Source organism: Xenopus laevis, chromosome 4S, assembly GCF_017654675.1.
Source record: "Xenopus laevis strain J_2021 chromosome 4S, Xenopus_laevis_v10.1, whole genome shotgun sequence".
Lineage (NCBI taxonomy): Eukaryota > Metazoa > Chordata > Amphibia > Anura > Pipidae > Xenopus > Xenopus laevis.
In genome coordinates, this window is record NC_054378.1 from 39,952,737 (window position 1) to 39,977,027 (window position 24,291).

The following is a 24,291-nucleotide window of genomic DNA, read 5'->3' on the forward strand; positions in this document are numbered from 1 at the left end:
ATTCAGTCAATTGTTACCATTGGCAGACCATACTCTATCAACCCCTAAAGGCCAAAGACAAGAATTAGGCCAAAATAAAAAATGTTAGCCAAAATGTAATGTATAAAGGCTGGAGTGACTGGATGTCTAACATAATAGCCTGTTTTTCAGCTCTCTTGGTTTCCACCGATTGGTTACCAGGCAGTAACCAATCAGAGACTTGAAGGGGGCACATGGGCCGTAACTTCTTGCTTTAGAATCTGAGCTGAATGCTGAGGATCAATTGTAAACTCACTGAACAGTTATGTCCCATGTGGCACCCCTTAAAGTCGCTGACTGACTCAGAGTTATAGAGCTGCAAAGCAGGAAGTAGTGTTCTGTTATGTTAGACATCCAGTCACTCCAGCCTTTATAGATTAATATTCTAATTGCTATAAAGTGAGTTAAATAGCAATATGCACACACATACATAACGCAAATTATACAGGGCACAAGGAAAATAAGAACTGTGCCTGGATTGTAAGTACACTGTTCACCATTCAAAACATATGATTAAATAAAGAGAATGCAACATATAAAAATGGTGCAATGCAGAGAAAAGGGTATTTTTTTGGTTTACACTTTAAGAGCATATTCCCACAACTTTCTCTTTCTTTTACCCCATCCAACAACAAAACATCACCAACAACTCCAAAATCGCCCCATCACCTCACACCCAGTGCCTTTTCAGCACCTTCAACAATTCTGATTTGCTCTCTCATCATCACACATTGATTACTGTAACTCTCTATTAATTGGCCTTCCCCTCCAGAGACTGTCACCTCTCCAGTCCATAATGAATACTGTCATTAGAGCACCTCAGCAACCTTTCCTCCTCTGCCATTTTCTACACTTGCTTCCGCCACAGTTCAGAATAAAATTCAAATGAATGGCCTGCACATTCAAAGTGCTTTATAACTCTAACCCACACTTAATCTCTGTAGACATTCATCAAACTGCTTGTTCCTCTCCTCCACTCACATTGAAGACTTTACAAGGGCTGCACCTCTTCTTTGGAATTCTCTCCCAGAATTTGTCAGACTTTCTCCCAATTTCTCTGCCTTCAAAAGGTCTATGTAAACACATTTGCATGGCTTCAGGGTGGACTATATGCTGCTAAATGCAATGATTAGTTCCACATCTCTGACCTGATACTACAACCCCTACACCTTGAGTCATACCCCCCTTCTTCCTTTTAGATTGTAAGCTCATTTGCACAGTGCCCTATTTACCTTTTGTATTTGTTTTTGGTTTTGTATGCTTTCTTGTATTTTAACGTATACACTCACTTATTGTACTATGCTGCGGAAAATGTTGATGCTTTAATAATACTCATGAGCCGACATGTAATTGAACTGTTGCCAATTTTAGTGCCATGAATAGTTGCAAAATTACAATGTTAGTACTTTCCACAAGTACTTCTGATTCAATAAGACATCTTTATAATGTTTCCTTCAAGTTGCATTCACCCTCTAAGGGTCTGGCCACACGGGCAGATTCGGGGAAATTAGTTGCCAGGCGACAAATCTCCTCTTCTTCATGGCAACTAATCTGCCTTTCCCTGCCTTGGGCTGGCTAAAATGAAAATCTCCTGGGGGCAGGCAGACGGATCGCTTCATTTTCCGAAGTCGCCCGTAATTGCCTCACGAGGAAACTTCGGGCGACTTCAGAAAACGAAGCACTCTGTGTGCCTGCCCCCAGGCGATTTACATTGTAGCCGGCGGAAGGCAGATAGGGGAGTCAGTTGCCGCGAAGAAGAGGAGGATTTTTCGGCTGGCAACTAATCTCCCTAAATCTGCCCATGTGGCCAGACCCTAATAGCATAGTTGGAACCACTAACATTATTTATCTTGATTATTACACTGGGATTTAGTGCAAGCTGGCAATGCAGTTCATAAAAATAAGAAAATGTGAGTTCTGCTAGCATACCTAGTCAAATATCTCAGAAATGTTCAACTAATGTTAACATTAGACATCAGCATAGGTTAAACTTAAAAACATAAAACATTATGTCCTTAAATATTAACATGGATTAATAAAGCTTCACACAACAGGGTGTGGTAATTCCTAAGGCAAAAAAAATGGTTGGTATTGAAAGACACTAATTGTACCAATGAAAAGTACTAAAAGCTGCAAGAAATCCACACTGTCTAAATGATGCCATGTTTCTTTGAAATAAAACGGTAAATACCACACGATACAAACTTCAAATCTAGTTTTTGAATATATCTTATTATGTGTATACAGAAACACAGATATTAAGGCTAATTCTTATAGTACAATGGCAGCAGAATGATAGATAATACAATGTATATTATTTCTACAATTTTGATACAATCAGGATATTGAGGAGTGTTGTACTAATTAGGAAAACTGGCAGTTACAGTCTGCATGATTAAAGGGGTGGTTAACCTTTAAGGTAACTTTTATTATGTTATAGAATGGCCAATTCTAAACAACTTTTCAACTGGTTTTCATTATTCATGTTTTATAGTTTTATAGTTATTTGCCTTTTTCTTCTAAATCTTTGCAGGTTTTAAATGGGCGTTGCAGACTCCTGTCTAAATAATAAATGCTCTGTAAGGCTACAAATTTATTGTTAGTTTTGATTACTGATCCTTCTATTCAGGCCCTCTCCTATTCATATTGCAGTCTTTTATTCAAATCAACGAAATAGTTGCTAGGGTAATTTGGACCCTCGTTACCAGATTGGTTAAGATGCAAATTGAAGAGCTGCTGAATAAAAAGTTAAATAACTCAAAAACCTTCAATAATAAATACCAATTGCAAATTGTCTCAGAATATCACTCTCCGCATCATACTAAAAGTTATCTCAAAAGGTTAAAACCCCTTTAAGCTGACAAGTAAAAAGCATTTTTAAATAGTTTAATAAGCCGTAGTGGCAATAGCCTCATTGGAATCTGTTGCCAAAAAAAACAGATAGAAAATCTAAATCTATATGCCAATGGGAGAGATCATTAATTGATGATATAACTTTAAAAAAAAATGAGGGTTGCTTCCCTTCAGTGGTTCAGGCAGTAGGAAGCCAGATGAATATGAAGGAAATGCTGCTGGATGGAGTTTAAAGATGTCCAATGTGCTTTTCTCCAGCTATTCTTAGGGCAAGGCCAGACATGGCGTTTTTGCGGGGTATTGCAATCTTGACGTATTGGCGTTTCTGCTAAAAAACGGCAATACTGGCGTCCTGTGTCGCATTTCAGCTTGCAAGCGCCCTGTGTGAATTGCCATAGTGTGTTTTCCATTAGTTTCAGTGGTAGTGCAGTTTATGCATATTTACTTCTGGCTGTTCTTTATTAAAAACGCCACAAAAACGCTACGTCTGGCCTTGACTTTAAGGGCTATTCCACACGGGGAGATAGCCACGCGTTTGCGGTCGCGGCGACAAAGCGCCGCGCCAGTCGCCGCGACCGGCGCAGGCGACAGTTTTGTATGGGCGCCTATGTAAAAACGCCTGTGCTAACCACACGAGGCGATGCGCTTTTCAACAGTCGCCTGAAAAAGCCTGGCGAGGCATTTTCAGGCGACTGTTGAAAAGCGCATCGCCTCGTGTGGTTAGCACAGGCGTTTTTACATAGGCGCCCATACAAAACTGTCGCCTGCGCCGGTCGCGACGACTGGCGCGGTGCTTTGTCGCCGCGACCGCAAACGCGTGGCTATCTCCCCGTGTGGACTAGCCCTAAAGGAGAAGGAAATTGCCTGGGCGCAAAAATCCTCCCCCTCCCCTGTGTTGCCCCCCTCCCCCCCTGGCCTACCTGTCCTGCCGGGCAAATGCCCCTAACTTGTTACTTCTCTGTGCAGGTCCTGTCCACGGAGCTCACAGGCGCCATCTTCTCCGGATCTACTGCGCATGCGCCGAATGTCACAAAGTTTTCCGATTTCACTTTGTGACATTCGGAGCATGCACAGTAGATCCGTACCCGGTAAATGCTCCTACTGCGCATGCGCCAAAAACGCCAGTCAAAGCAAGAAGAAGACCGCTTGGGAGAAGATGGCGCCTGTGAGCTCCGTGGACAGGACCTGCGCAGAGAGGGGAGTAACAAGTTAGGGGCATTTGCCCGGGGGGACAGGTAGGCCAGGGTGGAGGAGGGGGGGCAACACAGGGGAGGGGGAATGATTTTGCACCCAGGGGGTTTCCTTCTCCTTTAATCTGCTTACTCCCAGTATTCCTTGCAGCTCTCCAGTGTCAGTGAATGCTGGGAGTTGTAGTCCCACAGCCTGAATGCTAGAAGCTGGACATTGCTGCTGTAGCTGAAATAAGTGGAGAAGAGCAACGTGTGAAGCCACGTCCCAGGGACATTGTCATGCCTCCAATAAAGCCCCCAGGTGATGCCATTTCATTAGGAAACGTAACAGAGTGAATCAAGCGCCGGTGTGACTGCTCTCGCTATTTCACTTTGTCAGCCCCACATGAGTAGCCAACAGGCAGGGGATGCATGAGATCAATGATGAACTTTCTTTTATTGTGTTCCGTCCCCATTGTCATTCACTGACAACATGAGCATCCCATCCGCCCACCAATGGGGCAGCGCAAACTCCTGTCAGTGAACTCAGAAGCTGGGGGGGGGGGAGTTTAGCCGGAGCAAAGATAACATAGTCGTATGCATTGATTCCTTAGCGGCATGCGTCCAGCCCTTGTTTGCTTCTCACCATAAGCTCTGCCCTTCGTCTTCTTCGCCCCCTGCTCCGAGAGCATCCCCCCGGTCAGCGCCCAGCAGCTTCCTCTCCCCCGCCATCTTGCCACTGCAGCCACTACAAAGAATGACATCAACCGGTCCTGCCTGAGGACCCCGACCACAGAGTCGACTTCTGGTCGCCTGAAACTAAAGCATCAAATCCTTCTGCTCTTGTTTGTGTTAGGCTGGTTAGATGTTCTCGTACAAATGCTCTTAAACTGCGTCTGCGTTTGGCGAAGCAGAAAAAAAACAAGACGTCGAAATGTTTATTAGTCAGGCAAATTCGCTGACAACTAAAGTGTCTGGGGCTTTAGTGAGACATAAAGTAATGGCTGGAGGAGCCGCCCTGTAGCAATAGTGCCACCTGTCGTTGTGCTTACATTATTTCATTACAGGAAGCACATGATTATTATTTGGTGAAGCAGCAGTATTGTCCTGGCAATTTCTGGCGTTTTTACTCTCCTTCCCTGTAAAGTGTAATCCCTGCAAAACAGATTGCCCGGAAGAAAATCAGTCTTAGAACGAGAATTTAGTCTGTCCTCTAAAAATTACTTCTTAAAAGGGATACAGTCAGGGGAAAAAAGGTTTTTTTTTCAAAAAAGCATCATTCAATAGAGCTGCTCCAGAAGAATTCTGCACTGAAATCAGGTTCTCAAAAGAGCAAACAGATTTTTTCATATTTAATTTTGAAATCTGACATGGAGCTAGACATGTCAGTTTCCCAGCTGCCCTCAGTCATGTGGCTTGTGCTCTGATAAACTTGCACTCTTAAGTGCAAGTTGGAGTGATTTGACCCCCTTCCTCCCCCCCCCAGCAGCCTAACAACAGAACAATGGGAAGGTAACCAGATAGCAGCTCCCTAACATAAGCAGGCCTGGATTTGTGGAGAGGCCACCAAGGCCCGGGCCTAGGGCGGCAGGATTTGAGGGGGGCTGCATGCTGCTCAACCACACCCACATTTTCTCAGAAACACGGGGGATGCACAGGTAGGGTTACCATCGAGCCGGGTACCTGCCAGGTACCGGTATTACAAATTTACCAGCAATGTAGCTGCCATTAAATTTGTAATACCCTTAAAAAGACCCCCTCAGCCCGCCCCAATCCCCTGTAAATTTAGCTTTTTTGACTATGTCCCCCATCGAGAAATCTCTTTGCTGTTGCCACGCCCCCTTTTACGCCATGGACCCGCCCCCTTTTATTTCACACCCGCCCCCCCACCAGCTGGTAAAACATTTAGGAAAAGGTGGCAACCCTATGCACAGGAGATGATAGTTTTTTAAATTTCCCGTGCACTAATACCTATTGCTCTGGTCCCAATGACTAAAATTTGCCCAAATAAATAGGAGGGGGGCGAACGGCAGTTGGCCTAGGGGCACCCGCTATGTAAATCCGGCCCTGTGTAACATTCTTCAGGTTGTTGATGCTCTATATGTTGATAGCTCTTTTAATTGCTGGAGACCAAATGCACCCGCTTCTGTGGTCCAGACCCTTGACAGAATTAGGAGCGGTATAGGTTGCTCAGCGGTGGGCAGCAGCAGCCTTATAATGCAGAATGCATTTTCTAACATGGAAATTAGAAAATACAGTGATCCTGGCATTTCCTTTCAATTTCCAATAAACTCAAAATTTATTTTGCTGATATTTGATTTAGGACAGCAAGATGGAAAGTGATGCAAAAGTGTCTCTTCCATTTAGTGTGCGATTTTCTGTGTTTATATTTCAAGGCCAACTGTTTATTTTCTCCTGACACTCCATACCCACAGCACAGAATTAACTATTTACACCTTCACCCTCATTATGTAATTAAACCATTGAATTACTTAATTCCCACAATAGCCATATTTCCATTGCAGTTATATATGCTGAAGACAAATTACTCATTACAAGTGTTTTATTCAAGAGCATAGCATACAGACACATGTAGCTTTGGCAGAACTTGAAACAAGACTTGCCCTGTTGTTCCAGTCTTGCCACAATAGTTGTGCTGTCCATAGGTGTCCCAATTAGTCTAAAGTAATTGTCACACACACGTTTGAGTCATGTAAACTAAAAATATTATATATGCCTCCATCCCTTAATATTTATTAGGCATAATAAATTAGCCATACAGTATATGTTTTTAAATGTAACAAATCACAGCAGGACCACCATCAGGGGGGGTACAAGTACTAAAGAGCCAAAGATCTGAAGTGCCAAAGACCAGAGGCCGCGAATGGAGCTGAAGCCGTAAAAGACCCGAAGTTGAAGTCCTGAAGCCGTTAAAATATCCGCAGCCAAGAAAGGAACAGTGTTCTGGCCCACCGGAATACCAGGAAAACCCAGATGGGCACAGGTGTCAGTGGGCCTCATGCTTCTAACCATTTAGCCCTGGGGTCCCCAACCACCGGGCTGCGGACACTCCCGCACTGGGCTGCCAAACCCAGTGCGACAAAATTGGTGGGCCCCTGGTCTGAGGTTTGTTGGTGGGCCCCTGGTGTCCCAGTCCGACACTGCTGGCCACCACTGTTTTTTTTTTTTAACTTTTATGTGGGACCCTGGCTGCCAATGTTTTGTTAACTTATAATGGGGTCCTGAATACCAATGGCTTTTTAGAACTTGTGTGTGGGGTTTACAGTTTTTGGCGCTGTCTTTGTGGCCTTTTTACTGTGGTGTGGGTGGGCGGGGAGCAGAAAATTTTGTTGTACGGGCCCCTGTGACTTCTGATGGCGGCCCTGAATCACAGTAAAAACATTTGCTTGCACAGGGCAGTGTACCAAATGTAGCCAGATTATTTGGGGCCCCCCTAAATAAATATGTATATGCCCCCAGTATCAATAAAGTATTTGTTGCCTGAGCATCTCTATTGGATTTAGCTGTAAGGGTATAGAGAGATTAGCTAAACATTTGAGACCCACAGTTGCTGGATCCTAGAAACCACCATCCCATATGCATAATGTTCATTTGAATAGTGTGGGATTTTGGTGTGAGGTAGGCTTTCAGTTTCTACAGACATTTTAAACTGTCTGCCGATGTGCCCACCAAAAAAAACAGATTTCAGTATCAACCCAAACTAGTTCCTGTGAAATACAAGGTGTATATCAACTGTGCAACAAGTCAAATCAGACAACATCAGCTCAGTTTATACTTGGTCATTTAACAGCAAAGTATGCTTCTTTTATGACCCATGTAACAGACATTGCAGAATTGCTGTTTTAGCCTATGCGGGACCTGCCAGAACCTATTTGGAGTCAATTGGTGGACTTTGAAAAATCAAAGCGAATTTGATCGAATGCGCTGTTACTTCAATTCGTACCACTGAATTTGATCGAAAATTGACCTATTCAATAGAAAAAGGACCTATTCGGCCAAAAAAAAAAAACCTTCGATTTTTTTTGCTAAATTTCGATTGGTCTTTTTTCATTTGAATTTTGAAGTTATGGGAGTTCAAAAAAACTCCCATTACTTTGAAATTTGACCCTTGATAAATCTGCCCCATAATGTCAACTTTTTTTTGACTTTGCTGTTATAGAAAGTATGGCATAATTTCATGCTTTTTCCATAATTCAGATAACAATCATACATATTGATAAAAATAATCTGAACATTCAACAAACCCAATGAACCCGATTGTTTTGCAACATGGATTTATGCTGCTAAAAGTGTCCATACACAGTTTTAGTCGATGATTTAGCCCATTAGACCAAATCAGCGCCAAAATATTGGGTCCCTCTGACAGGCCTGCCCAAAAATGGGGCAGATATTTATTGGGCAGGTTTAAAAATCCCCTTGGGAGGAGGACTGCATTGGCTTGATGCAGTCCTTACCCCGAAGGCTTGAATTCCTGTTTTGTGATCGGAACCAAACAATCAGATTAACTAGTTGGCAAACATGGCAAACGAGCGGATCTTTCAATTTATCACCAGCTTCTACTCTTTTTTTATTACTATAAAGAAAAACAGAAAATCTTTTTTAAAATTTTTAATTATTTGTTTAAAATGTGAGATATCCTTCCAGTCTTGAACATGAGTTGTGGGAAAATGGACCCCATGCCTGTACATGACCATTTAGAATCATGCTGTCTCTTATGTTACGAGGAAATAAAGCCAAATATTTCTAGGTCTGTCTTCTACAATGTATCATTAAAGAAATTGAATTAAAGTCATGTTGAACTCATCCTATCTGACAGACAGTACACAGTTGGCAGTTGTGGAAGAGAAGATGGACCACAGCCCCTCTTTACCTCATTGCTTTCAATCCAAGCAAACAGCAATAGAAAGGTGTCTTATTATGTTTTGTACGGCCACTCATATGGTATCCATCTATTTCACCTGTGGACTGGCTAGATACCAAAGACGATCGCCTGGTATATGGCCACCTTAAAGCCGGGGCGCCCAGCCTGCGGCCCAGGATGGATATGAATGTGGCCCAGGATGGATATGAATGCGGCCCAGCTTGAAGGAGAGAGAAAAGGGAGAGAAGGGAAAAAAAATAAAGAAATTAAGAAATAAATGTATGGAAATACAGAGAAAACGAGAGTGAAATAACACTTTGTGCTCTCTAAGTCCAGACACATTAACCACCTCAGTCTGTCGTCTTGTTAGGAACAGGCTTACTATGCCAGGTTGTAACAATTTGCTGATCTATGGAGTAGGGAGGATGGGGGGCTCTGCCCATTGCCTAGTTAGTAAAAATAATAAAATAATAATTAGGGATGCACCAAATCTACTATTTTGGATTCGGCCGAACCCCTGAATCCTTCACGAACCGAATCCCAATTTGCATAGGCAAATTAGGGGTGTGAAAACATTTTTACTTCCTTGTTTTGTGACAAAAAGTCACGTGATTTCCCTCACTGACCCTAATTTTCATATGCAAATTAGAATTCGGATTTGGTTCGGGCAGAAGGATTCAGCCGAATCCGAATCCTGTTGAAAGAGGCCGAATCCCGAATCCTGGATTCGTTGCATCCCTAATAATAATAATAAGTCTGTTTAATATCCAGGTATACCATATTCCAATGTATAGCTCCATCTGGTTATCTAACTGGTATTGTAGTTCTTTTTTGTGTATTTTCTTTAATTTTACAAATCAAAAGTGTCTGTGTATTTCATGTGTGGCCCCAGACAATTTTTCTTTTTCCAATGTTGCCCAGAGAAGCCAAAAGGTTGGACACCCCTGCCTTAAAGGAAAGATCACTTGCCTTGTGATATCATACAAAACTGTGGTGAATGTATTGTCCTGAAATAAAGGGTTGTGCGTACAATTTAACCATAAAACCATGCACAAATGCACTTTTTGGTGGGGGGCGGGTGCAGTTTCAGCCACATAAGGCAACTGTTCATAAGCATATGGCTCAGCTGATGTTCATTAATCTGTCTGACCACATAGGGAGTATTGATCATAGTTTGTGTGACTTTCTCTCTGCAGTTAATTTCTCTAGGAAAGTGACCCCCTCACCCATATGACACGGTCTTAAAATGCTCAGTGAGAAACACGAAAATGACCTCTGATTTAGGCCTGAGTGGTAGCCAGGCAACAAATGATTCTGCCGGACACCAGTAATTTCAATATGACCAGGCAAGATGCATTTTATAGCCATCTAGTTAACGGTACACATGCCCCATAGGCTAAATAAAAAGCTACTTCTCCATGGCAACTAGAATTTGTTAAATCCATCCTGCAGTTGTTGCAGATGTCTGGATGGATAGATAGATAAGATAGATAAGATAGATAGATAGATCATGCATATCCTACTGTGGAAAAAGAATCAGGGGGGGGATACATTTGGTATGTGTCTAAAGAGCATACTACTCCGCACAGGAAATAGATGCATTCATGCAATATGAACCACATATTGATTTATATCCCATTCCAGCGAAAGCTTTTATAGCACACAAAATGGGAACAATTTATAGGACCCACCAGTGACCTTTCTCTGCCTGGAGCAATCAACAAGATCATCAAGAGGGTTGTGGAATGAGCAGAATTTAATCTAAACATTTTCGACAGCCTCAAATATACAGCCCTTAAACATTAGAATAAATATTTAAGTTCTTGAGATTTGGGCACACACACATTTGTAAATTAAACCTTTGGCATCCACATTTTGCATATAGCCTTCGGTTGTATTAAAGGGAAAGTAGCCACACATTTATCACCCTTGCCTTTTAAGGCAACTTTGTACAGTAGTGTTGACATGTCACTAACATTTCATTGGTGGGCTTTAGTTTGCTACTACCATTATTACTCATGTTTAACAGCCCACAGTATATCATTATACCTGTCCAGTCAACTGAACAGCAGGTCTCCCCCACAGAAATGATTGACAAAAGACATTTTACCCATAAAATATGAGCACATTGCTAGATCTTCATTTGGGGAGAATTGGATTCAAGTCATGTAATAACCTGCAACAGGTAATGATATCTAGTGGTTTTTTAAATGTTACAGAACTACAAATCTCAGCATATCCTAATATATATATATATATATATATATATATATATATATATATATATATATATATATATATATATATATATATATATATTGTGAGAAAGGCCATAATGTGGGCCGAAACGTTGGATATGCATTATTAAATAAACACGTCTGATTGGAGTGCGGGTCCTTCTGATATATTATATTAAAATATTATATATATATATATATATATATATATATATATATTCATATTTTGTATTATATAATTTGTGTGTATATATATATATATATATATATATATATATATATATATATATATATATATATATATACACACACACACACACAGTCCAATAAATATCCACACTCCAATGCAAAATGAATGTATAATTGATATTTGTATACTCGTATATATGTTTTTTGAAAGTTTTTTCACTGCTGATGACGTCATGGTTGGTGTCAAATTGAAGGGTATTTAATTTTGCACCCATTTTTATGAAAATTGTCCTTGAGAAAGGCCCTAATGTGGGCCGAAACGTTGGATATGAATTAAATAAACACATTTAATTCACACGGAAATGGAGTGCTGGTCCTTTTATCAAGATATACAAATATATATATATAAGTAGATGCCGGTGCACACAAGGAATTTTTTAAATAAATACTTCTTTATTTTATCGACGTTTCGATCCTCTGCTGGGACCTTTCTCAAAATATAAATATATATATATATATATATATATATATATATATATATATATATATATATATATATATATATAATCCGAATGAATTAGGAGCGCACAACCAAAAGTATGATCCGAATGCTGGGTGTCAGTCTGTAAAATTTTCTATAAATATCTCCAATGATGACGGCACTCCATAATCAGCCAACCTGGACAACTAGGTAAATATTTCAAAGGTTTATTAGTGGACCAACGTTTCAATTCCGCACAGGAATCTTCGTCAGGGTGAGAAAAGTGCCAAACACAGATAGCCAGTATATAAACAGAAAATGGGGCCAAATACTCGTTGCTAGGGTGCCTAGCAACACATGTGAAGGAGAGAAAAGAGTGCAAAAGTGTTAGAGTAAGGAAGACACGCAAAAATCGTACAGTACCCCTTTACCTTATGTTCTGTGCGCATTCTGTGGTGATCGAGTCCAGTAATCAGGCCTGTAGTAGAGTCGGCGATGTCCCATATAACCCGTCTGCGGACATAGCAGCAGTAAGCCGGCAACCCGGAAGTTGCTGGCAATCTCCGTGAGCCGAACGCTTCAGGCGTTGCTAGGCAACCCGTGCGGCTGAATTGTACTGTTACACTATAGTTACACTATGTCCCCAATCGTACCTTGGGTAGCAGGTGTACCCAGTTTGTGCCATCAAGGGTGTGGGTAGCGGGCACACCCTCCCAGACACCTGTTCTTTGGTGTCTACGGCCTGACCGATGCTTGGGTATGGATTAGTTCAGCCTCACATGGTGCTCCTGACCCAGGACATGGCAGTGTATTCTCCTATCTGACCGGTACTTGTGCACCTTATAGACTGGCAGGGCTAGTGGCCTGCAGGAGCGTGTCAGCGCACCTTTGGTGTACTATCTACGTTCCCGTCTGTGCCACTGCCTTGATGCCAAGATCCTAAGCCAGCAACAGCGGTTTTGAGCTGCCCGTGTCAACCATACACTGGGACGCAGCTACCGCGTATAGATCTGTTTTCGCACTCACAGTACAATTCAGCCACACGGGTTGCCTAGCTTACTGCTGCTATGTCCGCGGACGGGTTATATGGGACATCGCCGACTCTACTACAGGCCTGATTACTGGACTCGATCCCCACAGAATGCGCACAGAACATAAGGTAAAGGGGTACTGTACGATTTTTGCGTGTCTTCCTTACTCTAACACTTTTGCACTCTTTTCTCTCCTTCACATGTGTTGCTAGGCACCCTAGCAACGAGTATTTGGTGCCATTTTCTGTTTATATACTGGCTATCTGTGTTTGGCACTTTTCTCACCCTGACGAAGATTCCTGTGTGGAATTGAAACGTTGGTCCACTAATAAACCTTTGAAATATTTACCTAGTTGTCCGGGTTGGCTGATTATGGAGTGCCGTCATCATTGGAGATTATATATATATATATATATATAGATATATATATATATATATATAGATATATATATATATATATATATATATATATATAGATATATATATATATATATAAATAAAATACAAATTATGAATCAGAATATACCTTTGAGGTGTCAGGGTTGCATAAGAGTGAGTACAAAACCAGACGTGTTAAACACAGCGGCTGTATTTATTACTGTAAATTGACATTCTCTTGATGACCACATTGTCTCATGAGAAATGAAAGCTCCCTTGTATTTACAGGGCTGCAAGGCAGGGCTTTGTTCTGAGTCTAGTCTGCCCAGAATAGCAGAACCCAGTCACGCTCACTGGCAGCCTGGCACAAAATGATTGGTTGAATGATTTATTATACAGGTGGATTTGGTTTTAGAATCTTGGATATGCAAAATGTTAAAGGGGCAAAATACTGCTGGCAGCTGTGCATGCAATGACTACATTAGTGTGTTCAGAATCAGAGTAGGAATGCAGCAATTCTGTAGCTCTGTTATAACTTTTCTCTTTATTGGGTGCCGCTTGCTCAGGATCCTAATGACATCATTGAAGTCTGGAACTGGACTCCTATTAAATAAAAGGGTACTATTGGAATCTGGTGATTTTATTGCTCAACACATGCTGCACCAACCCATTCTGCCCCTTTTGTTGTAGGAATACCACTTATAGTGAAATAAAGGCATGGCTTATTAACTGCATAGGACTTTACATTCTTGTTAACTCTTACATGACTAGCAGTGAGCACCTGATGTGGGGGATAATGAGCTCCACCTTTAGTTTAGCATTGTTAATCTAGCCTGTGGGTAACCTGAAGAGGAGTGGAGACACAAGGGGAAAATAATCATTAGGATAAAGAGATAAAGAATGGGATTCTATGCAGATCTATAACACAGAACATATCATTGTGAGAAAAAGGCACCATATATATTCCCTGCGGCTGCCATTGGGAGAGAGCAGTTGGCTCTTTAAATGGAGTAGTCACCCAGAGGAGACTAGCCTGTGCTAGTTCTGAGGGCTTCAATACAGCAGATGCAGAGAGGGGAGTGTATGTAAAAGGGCGAAGAAGAGGAGGAGGGGGAAGGGGAGCACCAGATTGTACCTCTGAGAGGGGAGCATCTGTCACTCTCCATCTTGCTCTCAGTTCCAGCCCAGCCCTGCCGAGGAGTGGAGATCTTCTGCCGCATCCCTCACTCCAAACCCAAGTACAAGGTAGGTACTGGCTCAGGCTGCCCAGGAGCCCATGGTCTAGAGCAGCTCCATGTGCGCTGTGTTGTGTGATGAGCAGATCAGAGCCCGCAGCTGCTTCCTTTGTTCTGACTCCTGCACCACTGCAGTCTCCGCTACAAACCACAGCCCGGGCTCGTCTCATTGTGCCGGCTTCCTACCTGCACTTTTCTGTATACACTATCTTGGGGGGGGGGTGCTTGTTATACTTACACTCTACTATTCCTTGTGGAGTTTATATCCTACATTTAATTGACTTCAATAATCTGCCGTTTTTGGTTGAGATAAATGGGCGCAACCTGCTTCCCTCCTGCTGTACAAATGCAGCTCTTCTTAAAAGGTTGCAGCTGGAGGGCTGCAGGTTGGGGTATATCCCTGGTTTAAAGCATTTCAACTGTTCAGTCAACCCTTTAAAAGCCTCCACCCTAGTGTCTCTTTATGCATGATCTGGGACACTTTCCCTTTAATCCAAGCTGAAGCACTGTTCCTCCCATATGTTTCTTGGCTTCCCCTCCATTAAATAAGTTTGGGGGGGGGGCTATACAGCTGGGATTTAATGGAGGGCTGAATCATACAGTTAAATATAAAAGATCCTGTTCTTTTGAGGGATTGTTACACCCTTTTATGGGTAGATGGTTGGTAAGAGGAGTAGCACATGCGTGACCGATAACCTAATCTACCCTGCAATTTCCTCCTCCTCCATGTATATGTATAGTAATTACAATTAAGCCACTGAATCTGCTGGATCAGATGTCTTAATTCTGCTTCTTTCAAATAATCTTAACCCGTTTATTGCCAGGCACTGGGGTCTGCACCAACCCTGCACCCCCCATTCCTCTCATTGTGGATGCTGAGGAGTGTTAATGAATGCCATCCATTCCTATTGTTCCATATTAACCCCATGTGCAGAGCTGATGCCTCTAGCAGTCTAGAGATCTATCTACTGCCCCCATCTGGTACATAAATCCATCTGTGAAAACTCCAGTTATGTGGGTGTTATATGAACTCAAGCCAAGAAGGGCATTACTTGAGAGCTGAATATTGATGTTTAGAATTGAGTTACTACTTTATGTCTAGACATTGTAGGTAGATGCTATTCTGTGAATACCTAGAGAGCATCAGCAGGACATATACTGAAGTGTGTTATATATTTATATTGGTAAAAGGACACATTAAATCCACCTGCTGATTCATTTGGAATCATTTTGCAAACAGAGCAGGTTTCTGCCAATGCAGCATGCATCTACTTTAATTGCCATTTAGCTATGTAGCGCGAGGATTTCATGTGTGTCTAGTGCTAAAGGACCAGTAACATCACTGTAGGGTTGCCTCCTGGCCGGTAAAAATGATAGTTGATCCCAATATTATTAATAGGGAAAAAAGATAAATATATAGGAAGGCCGGTATTTTTTTTTCCAGAAAAGGTGGCAACCCTAACTGAGTACCATTTTAAGTGTATCTGTCCAAGCAGCGCACAAATAAAAGGTTTTTTTTTGTCATCAAATGACCAGTTTTAAGTGAGAGAGGCTTTCCTTCTGTGAAACGTAATGAATGACATTTGACCATTTTCTATCCGTTTGCCTTTGCCACTGTCCTTACCCAACATGGATACGGCATGAGTCTGTCAGTGCACACACAGAGCGACTTTTAGCATCTCTGTGCGTGAAGTTGTTGAATTGCAGGGCTGAGAAAGCTCCACGTAGGGAAGTGCAACACAGGGCCAATTGCCAATACTTTGCTGTCTGCACAATTTACAGCTTGTTGCAAGGGCAACAAAATGTTTGCAATTGCCCCTCTAACATCAATGGACTGGACCAGCAGGGTCTATTTATATTATTGGAGGGACACTTGCAAGAGCATTATTCTGCTAATCTAAAAATTGCATGTGTCATTGGGGGAGGGGGGGTTACTGTTTGCAATGGAAAGTCCCCAAATGCCATTGGATAACTCCCAGCAATACTGAACATATAATGAAGTTTTAATGCGTAGTGGAATCTGTCTGTAGCCCAGAAACACTGGGGAGACCCAGAAACATTTAAAGGGATGAAGTGGCCATCCTAGCTAGCACAGACTTTCCTTACATGGAAAATGTGTTTTAGGCCTCCTACTAGTCACTTAAAGGGGTGGTTCACATTTAAAGTAACTTTTAGTATACCATAGATTGACCAATTGTAAGCAACTTTTTAATTGGTCTTCATTATTTATATTTTATAGTTATTTTTCTTCTGACACTTTCAAAATGGGCGTCGCTGACCCCTTCTACAAAACAAATGCTCTGTAAGGCTACAGATGTATTGTTATTGATACTTATTATTACTCCTCTTTCTATTCAGGCCTCTCCTATTCATATTTCAGTCTATGCATGGTTGCCAGGGGAATTTGGACCCTAGCAACAGATGGCTGAAATTGCAACCTGGAGAGCTGCTAAACAAAAAGCTAAATAACTCAAAAACCACAAATAATAAAAACCAAATGCAAATTGTCTCAGAATATCCCTCTCTACATCAAGCTAACAATTAATTTAAAGGTGAACTACCCCTTTACGCAACACGGCCATTAATGGGAGTGGTTCAACCTTGTTGCTGGGCCTCCATTTCTTGTTTTAGTAGGAAAGATACAATCTGTGGCACAACTGCATTTGTATCATGTACTTAAAAATTAGACATGAGGGCTGCTTTTTAGGATGCCATTTTGGTTGACTTGATTCATTCTCTAACTCTATACCTGTGATGAAGTAAGCGCAACCAGTGCTTTTTCAGGGGCGAGGGCCACATAATCGCTGGTCACCCGTCATCCCCTGCCGCGCGTTCTTGTGGGTCACCTTCTATCCCCCCAGTTTTGGACTGGGACACCAGGGGCCCACCCAAAAACCTTAGACCAGGGGCCACTCTCAGTACTATTATTCTCCATCTCCTCACTCAACCTCTATTCTCCTAGTCTGTTTTCTTTACATACTATAATCTGTTATTCCATCTATTTAGCCTCTTTGGCTTATGTCAACTTTTGGCTTTAAAGGGGAAAAAAAGACCCCTCTTTTTTTTACTTTAAAGGGGTGGTTAACTTTTAGTATGTTATAGCATGCCCTATTCCTAGCAACTTCATTGTTTATTTTGTATAGTTTATTAATTATTTTCCTTCCTGTTCTGCCTTTTCCATCTTTTTAGTGGGGGTCACTGAACCTGGCAGACAAAAAGCTATTTGCTCTCTGAGGCTACAATTTTATTTTTACTTTTTTTTACTTATCTGTCCAGGTCCTCTCTTATTCATATTCCAGTCTCTCATTCAAACCATTGACTGGTTGCTAGAGTGAATTAACTGCCCCTCAGGGTGGTATTTAGGGTTTCCTCCTGGCCGGTATTTTACCTGTCTGAAAAATTATTATGATCCCAATGTTATTAATAGGGATAAAAGATAAATATACAAGAAGGCCGGTTTTTGTTTCCAGAAAAGGTGGTAGCCCTAGTGGTATTGGGGGCTGAAAGGACCCTGGGTGCACAGATTTCCTGGAAAGCCCGTCTATATAGAACAAGGTGAGGGAGTGGCAATTACTAAAGGGGTTAGGGAATAGTCCCCGTGAAGAGACAGATTATCATGATTCATCAGATTTAAAGCAAGTCCTAACTGTGGCTTGCTCTTATAAAATATATTTTTGGCAATTAAAAGCTCAACTGAATGAGCATATGTAAAAGGGGGTATTCGTCTCTGTTATGATGCACTTTTACAGCATATTCCTAATATATTTTGTCCTTTCTTGTATTCAGAAGGTGTAGCATTACATGTTTTCCCCTCTTGGCAGGCACTTAATAATAAAAACCTTGTCTACACTATAATTAAGTTTGAAAGTAGAAGATCCACGATCACTTTAAAAAGGGATGCTTATGAAAGAATGCGGGGGGGGGGGGTTACATTTTTTCAGCCCTTCAAGAGGAATTTTATGTCAATGACCCTTCTTAAAGGATATGTTATTCCTACATATCGCATAATGTTTATAGGATACTGCACACTAATCTTCCAGTATGTCAGGCTCAGTAGAGAGAATATTCCCACATATATCTGTTATTTTCTATTACTTAGGGAACAATTAAGTTTCTTCTGTATGGTTAACTGTTCATCCTTTTCATCTGTTTACAACTGTCCATGAACGTTGGAAAATGTAGTTCAACAACAACTAAGAGAATGAAAATGAACCAGGCTATGTTTTTTGCTCACATCTCTCTTTTTAGAAACAAATACAAGCTAGAGATTATTATCAAATATGACACTGGGAAAAGAAAATACTAAATGTGAGAGTATTCTCAGGGGTCCTTTAAAGGAATTGTATTTGTGTTTGCAAATTGTTGCATATTCCCGGTTTGCTGTTTCAAATGTGAATGTAATTGAGTCCTGATTTCAAATTACAAGTGTTTCTTGTTTCAGAGGGCTCCAAAATAACTTACAGTTCATGTATTGTTTGTGAAAATACAGTCATATGAAAAAGTTTGGGAACCCCTCTCAGCCTGCATAATCATTTACTCCACTTTCAACAAAAAAGATAAAAGTGGTATGTCTTTCATTTCCCAGGAACATCAGAGTACTGGGATGTTTTCTGAACAAATATTTTTAGTGACGCAGTATTCAGTTGTATGAGATTAAATCAAATGTGAAAAACTGGCTGTCCAAAAATTTGGGTACCCTTGTAATTTTGCTTACTTGAAATAGGGATGCACCGAATCCAGGATTCGGCCAGGATTTGGTCTTTTTCAGCAGGATTCGGATTTCGGCCAAATCCTTCTGCCTGGCCGAACCGAATCCTAATATGCATATGCAAATTAGGGGTGGGGAGGGAAATCGCGTTACTTTTCGTCACAAAACAAGGAAGTAAATTTTTTTCCCTTCCCACCCCTAATTTGCATATGCAAATTAGGGTTCGGTTTGTGAATCTTTCACAAACGATTCGGGGGTTGGATTAGCTTGTTAAGCCTTGAACTTCATAGGCAGGTGTGTCCAATCATGAGAAAAGGTATTTAAAGTGGCCAATTGCAAGTTGTGCTTCTGTTTGAGGGTAAGGTCACACTGGGCGTTTTTGGTCGCCTGGCGACTAATCGCCTCAATTTTGCAGCAACCAATCTCCCCAAATGCCTTCCCTCACTCTGCACTGGCTAAAATGAAAAATTGCCGGCGCTAATCACATGCGGCGATTCGTTTTCCAAAGTTGCCCGAAGTTGCCTCATGAGGAAACTTCGGGAGACTATGGAAAACGAATCACTGCGTGTGATTAGCGCCAGAAATTTTTCATTTTAGCCAGTGCAGAGTGAGGGAAGGCATTTGGGGAGATTGGTCTTTGAGGCGATTAGTCGCCAGACAACCAAATCTCCCCAAAACGCCCGGTGTGACCTTACCATGACTCTCCTCTGAAGAGTGACAACATGGGCAACTCTCAAAAGATGTGAAAACAAAGATTGTACAGTATCATGGTTTAGGGTAAGGCTACAAAAAGCTATCTCAGAGGTTTAAACTGTCAGTTTCAGCTGTAAGGAATGTAACCAGGAAATGGAAGGCCACAGGCACAGCTGATGTAAAACCCTGGTCTGGCAGGCCAAGAAAAATACAGGAGTGGCATATGTGGAGGATTGTAAGAATGGTTACAGACAACCCAAAGATCACCTCCAAAGACCTGCAAGAACATCTTGCTGCAGATGTATCTGTACATTGTTCTACAATTAAGCACAATTTGCATAAAGAACATCTATAGGGAAGAGTGAGGAGAAAGCAGTCCTTTCTGCACTCATGCCACAAACATCGCTTGTTGTATGCAAAAGATCATTTAGATAAGCCTCAGTCATTTTGGAACAAAGTGCTTTGGACTAATGAGATAACAAAATTGAGTTATTTGGTCATAACAAAAATCACTTTGCATGGCGGAAGAAGAACACCGCATTCCAAGAAAAACACCTGCTACCTACTGTCAAATTTGATGGAGGTTTCATCATGCTGTGGGGCTAGTTCAGGGACTGGGGTGCTGTCAAGGGTGAGGTGAATTCAACCCAATATCAACAAATTCTTCAGGATAATGTTCAAGCATCAGTCACAAAGTTGAAGTTACACAGGGGTTGGATATTGGCTATAGGAGGCGTCTAGAGGCTGTTACATTTGCAAAAGGAGGCTCAACTAAGTATTGATGTAATATCTCAGTTGGGGTGCCCAAATTTATTTCTGTTAATCCAAACTTTGTCACTGCTGAAATACTACTGTTTCCATACAGCATGTTATATAATAAAAGGAAGTTTCTACTTTGAAAGCTTAGCCAATGATAAAACTCCAAAGAAATAAGAGGGGTTCCCAAACTTTTTCATTTGACTGTATGCCCTATTCCACTGTCTGCTTAATCTTAAAGCGATACTGACACGTTCCTATTAAAATCATAGGAACGTGTCAGTATCAAATATGTGCTGCACCCGAAATAGTTCCCCTCAAAGCCACCCCCAGCCCGAAAAACCTGCATGAACCCGACCCTCCGACACTGCTAAAAGATCTTTGGTGCTGTTTCAGTGATGCTGGGCTGGGGGCGGCACGATCCTTCCATAGGCTAATTACGAATAAAAACAAGACTTCAGCCTTAGGAAGGATCGCTCCGCCCCCAGCTCAGCGTCACTGAAGCAACATGGAAGATATGTTAGTAGTGTCAGCCGCACCAAGGTTTGCGGGGCTGGGGGCGGCTTTGAGGAGGGATATTGCAGGTGCAGCACCTACTTGATACTGACGTGTTCCTGGGCTATGATTTACATAGCGGGCGCCCCTAGGCCCGCTGCCATTTGTCGCCTCCCTCCCCTTAATTCCCTTTATTTTCATAATTGGGACCGGAGCAATAGGAATTGGTGCACGGGAAATTTTAAAAACAATTGTATCTCTGCGGATCCCCAGTGTTTCTGAACCAATGTGGGTGTGGTTGGGCAGCATGCCGCCCCCTAAAATTCTGCTGCCCTAGGCACGGCCTTGGTGGCCTCTCCACAAACCCGGGTCTGACTAGTATGATAAAGTAAATGACAAGATAACTGCTAAATAGTGTATTATGAGACTGCAATGTTATTATTTTTGACAGTGCGTGTGTGTGTGAGTAGTAACATCCTTATTTGTGGTGTGGAAGAAAGGGTTTGATGTTGTGAATGTTTGTAACACAAAAGTCATATAATGTGTTGTAACATACTGTTTCTATTTTCATGCAGAATCAAACATGGGAGCAAAATTTAGTAAAAAGAAAAAGTCATATTGTCTTGGTGCCGGTAAAGATGGAGAGTCAACTGAAACAACGGAAGTGGAACAAAAAGAAACAGAGACCCAAAGTGAGCAAAAAGATGCACCTCAGCCTGATAAACCTGTCGGCAATGGTACCAGTGAGGAACAAAAACCTCAGGTGGAGAAGCAATCAGATATAGAAACAAAACCAGATGAACCCAGCAAAGATGAGCAAAATGCAGGCCCAGTGCCAGACAACAATCTAGGAAACAATCTAGAATCAAATAGAGCCGAACCTGTGGAAACACCACAAGAAAAAACAGAAAGCAATTGCTCAAGTTCTGTGCAGGGACAGTCAAGTGAAGTGGCAAAAGTGGACCGTAGCAACATAACACAAAAAGCACCACCATCACTGGAGCCAGAGAAGACCGAAAAGGAGCAACCAAACAAGAATCTGGATTTGTCCAGTGATCCTCCATGTGCTGCTGTAGCAGAGCCAGAAGTGAAACAAAGCAGTGGTGTAGAGCAGCAGGCGATTGTGCAGCAAGTTGAACACTTACAAGAAGCTACAGTGAAGGAAGCAGATGAGGAACTTCAACCTGCATCAACACTAACTGTTGAAAAAGAAAACCAATTGGTCACTGAGAGTACCATATCTGAGAATGATGTTCCCTTGTCTGAAGAGGTTCTTGAAGTAGTAACAAACACTCAAACAGATATCCATGACAAAGTTACTGCACCTGTAATTATGCCAGAACCTTCAATAACGAAGAGCACTTCAAAGGTGGCAGAGATCTGCAAATCAGAAGAAGAGTCAAAGCAGTCTTTAGAAGGCCAGAGTCCATTACCTGAGCATGAAATTCCAGAGCCTGTGCAGATCCCTCCACCAAATGCAGCGGCAGAAGAGCATAAAGAGTTGCCTGTGTTGGCTTCTCCTGAACCAGTAGCTGAGCAGTTAGTGCCTTTAGCAGACACGGTAAACACAGAAATAGAATCTCTAGAGCATCCACAGGCATATATGCCTTTAACCATAGAGCCTGCAAATGAGAAGGAAGCAGTGGATCCTGAATCAGCCCCACAGGAGTTAGAGTCTGTGGCAGGACCAGAAGATCCTGATCATGTAGCTGAGCCAGTAACATCTGAAGTACTGCAGCAATCTCAATCAGAGACTGACAAAGTGTGTGAGAATGAAACCAAGCAAGTTGCCCAAGAAGATGAGCAACAGCAACCAAAAACATCAGAAGTGCCTGAGCAACCTGCTCATGACAAGAAAACTAATGCAAACCAAGTATCTTCAACTTTTGACAATAAGGAATCAGAAGTCTTGTGTTCCCGGGCATCTGATATTGTATCTAATGATCCACCAAAATTGACCTCAGCGGAGCAAGAAACTTGCACAGAGATTCCAAGTGAAGTTACACCTCTGCAAACTTTACAGGACAGTGCAGCAGAGCTCTCCATCCGTTTGGAACCTAATGCCCATGATAAGAAATTGGAAGACCAGAGCTCTGACAAACAATCAGTAGTAGAGCAGGAGAAAAGTATGGAGGAAGAGAACAAAGCAGTAGTAGATGTGGTTCAGGAAACCTTGAGTCAAGAACCAACAGATGGCAACCATACTGCCTCAAGTCCAGTGGCTGAACAAGATAACGTTTCAAATCCCTCGACTGCAGATATCAGTGGTTCAGCTCCCCAGTCCCTCGTCAAAGATAAAATAGAAAGCCATGCAACACTTGCTGAAGAATCTGTAGATGAGAAAATTCATTCTAATGTTCAAATAGTAGATAACCATGTGACCCTTAATGGCCTGCCAAGCAAAGAGGAAATTAAGGTGAAAGAAAATTTCGAAAATCTAGAAATTGGTTCTAACCATGCAATTAGTGAGCTAAATGGGCAAAGTGAAAACCATGAAATTGAAGTGTGTAATGAATAAGCGCATGTGTTTTTGTTTTTTTTCTTTTTATCAAAGGTGGAAGGAGCCAAAATGTCCCTGTTTTGATGCACTGTATCTATTTTCAGTGACCAAAAGCCTCATGCAAATGCTTGCGAGACAAAAGAGCTGAAGCTCATGCAGGTTCTTCCGTGAAGCAATCGCACTGTCCTTGCCAGTTCAATGCTGTGTCATTTCCAGAATAAATGTCCTATTTATATTAATGTTTTCTAACTTTTCACTGAACAGGACAATTCTTAATTTGTTTTCCAAAATGTCTCCTGTTTTAAAGAAGCACCACGAACATTTACCATCAACATTGGCAAAGTGCAGTGAGCATAAAGCCCCAATGTTCTGATTAAACTGTCTTTAAAGAATGAAACGATACACCTGTTTTCCAGAAATAAAATAATCATATTTACCCCCTTTTGGTGTTGGCGTTTCTTTTATATCAGTATTCACTGTTGGACAAGCAGTGAGTTGGAATTGTGTGAAGTATGTAGAAAAAGTGTTAATAGTAGATTAGATGATACAGGTTAAAACAGGAGTGCCAATACTTAACTAATGTAAGGGGTGCTTTATATTGCCCCATTATGATCTACATTCATAAAAGCACTGTTAGCATTTTGTTCCGTGGATAATATTCCTTAA

The 24,291-nt window shown here is 41.7% G+C and overlaps 2 protein-coding genes across 2 annotated transcripts in view; one reads left to right on the plus strand and one right to left on the minus strand.

Moving 5' to 3' along the window:
* Positions 1-4,837, minus strand: part of dync1li2.S (dynein cytoplasmic 1 light intermediate chain 2 S homeolog) — a 32,548-nt gene extending 27,711 nt beyond the window's left edge. The window contains exon 1 of the mRNA XM_018260490.2: positions 4,687-4,837. Coding sequence (XP_018115979.1) covers positions 4,687-4,772 — 86 coding nt within the window. The 5' untranslated portion in view covers positions 4,773-4,837. The remainder of the gene's footprint in view (positions 1-4,686) is intronic.
* Positions 4,838-14,069: 9,232 nt separating this feature from the next.
* On the plus strand, positions 14,070-24,066 carry LOC108715400 (RNA polymerase II degradation factor 1). Its single transcript, XM_018260491.2, has 2 exons — positions 14,070-14,483; positions 21,701-24,066. The coding sequence occupies exon 2, from the start codon at positions 21,709-21,711 to the stop codon at positions 23,641-23,643; it is 1,935 nt and encodes a 644-aa protein (XP_018115980.1). The 5' UTR covers positions 14,070-14,483; positions 21,701-21,708; the 3' UTR covers positions 23,644-24,066.
* Positions 24,067-24,291: the final 225 nt, after the last annotated feature.

What these genes read in the sequence shown, in the direction of transcription:
- LOC108715400 (XM_018260491.2), top strand. Translation starts at nt 21,709, where the DNA reads ATGGGAGCAAAATTTAGTAAAAAGAAAAAGTCATATTGTCTTGGTGCC.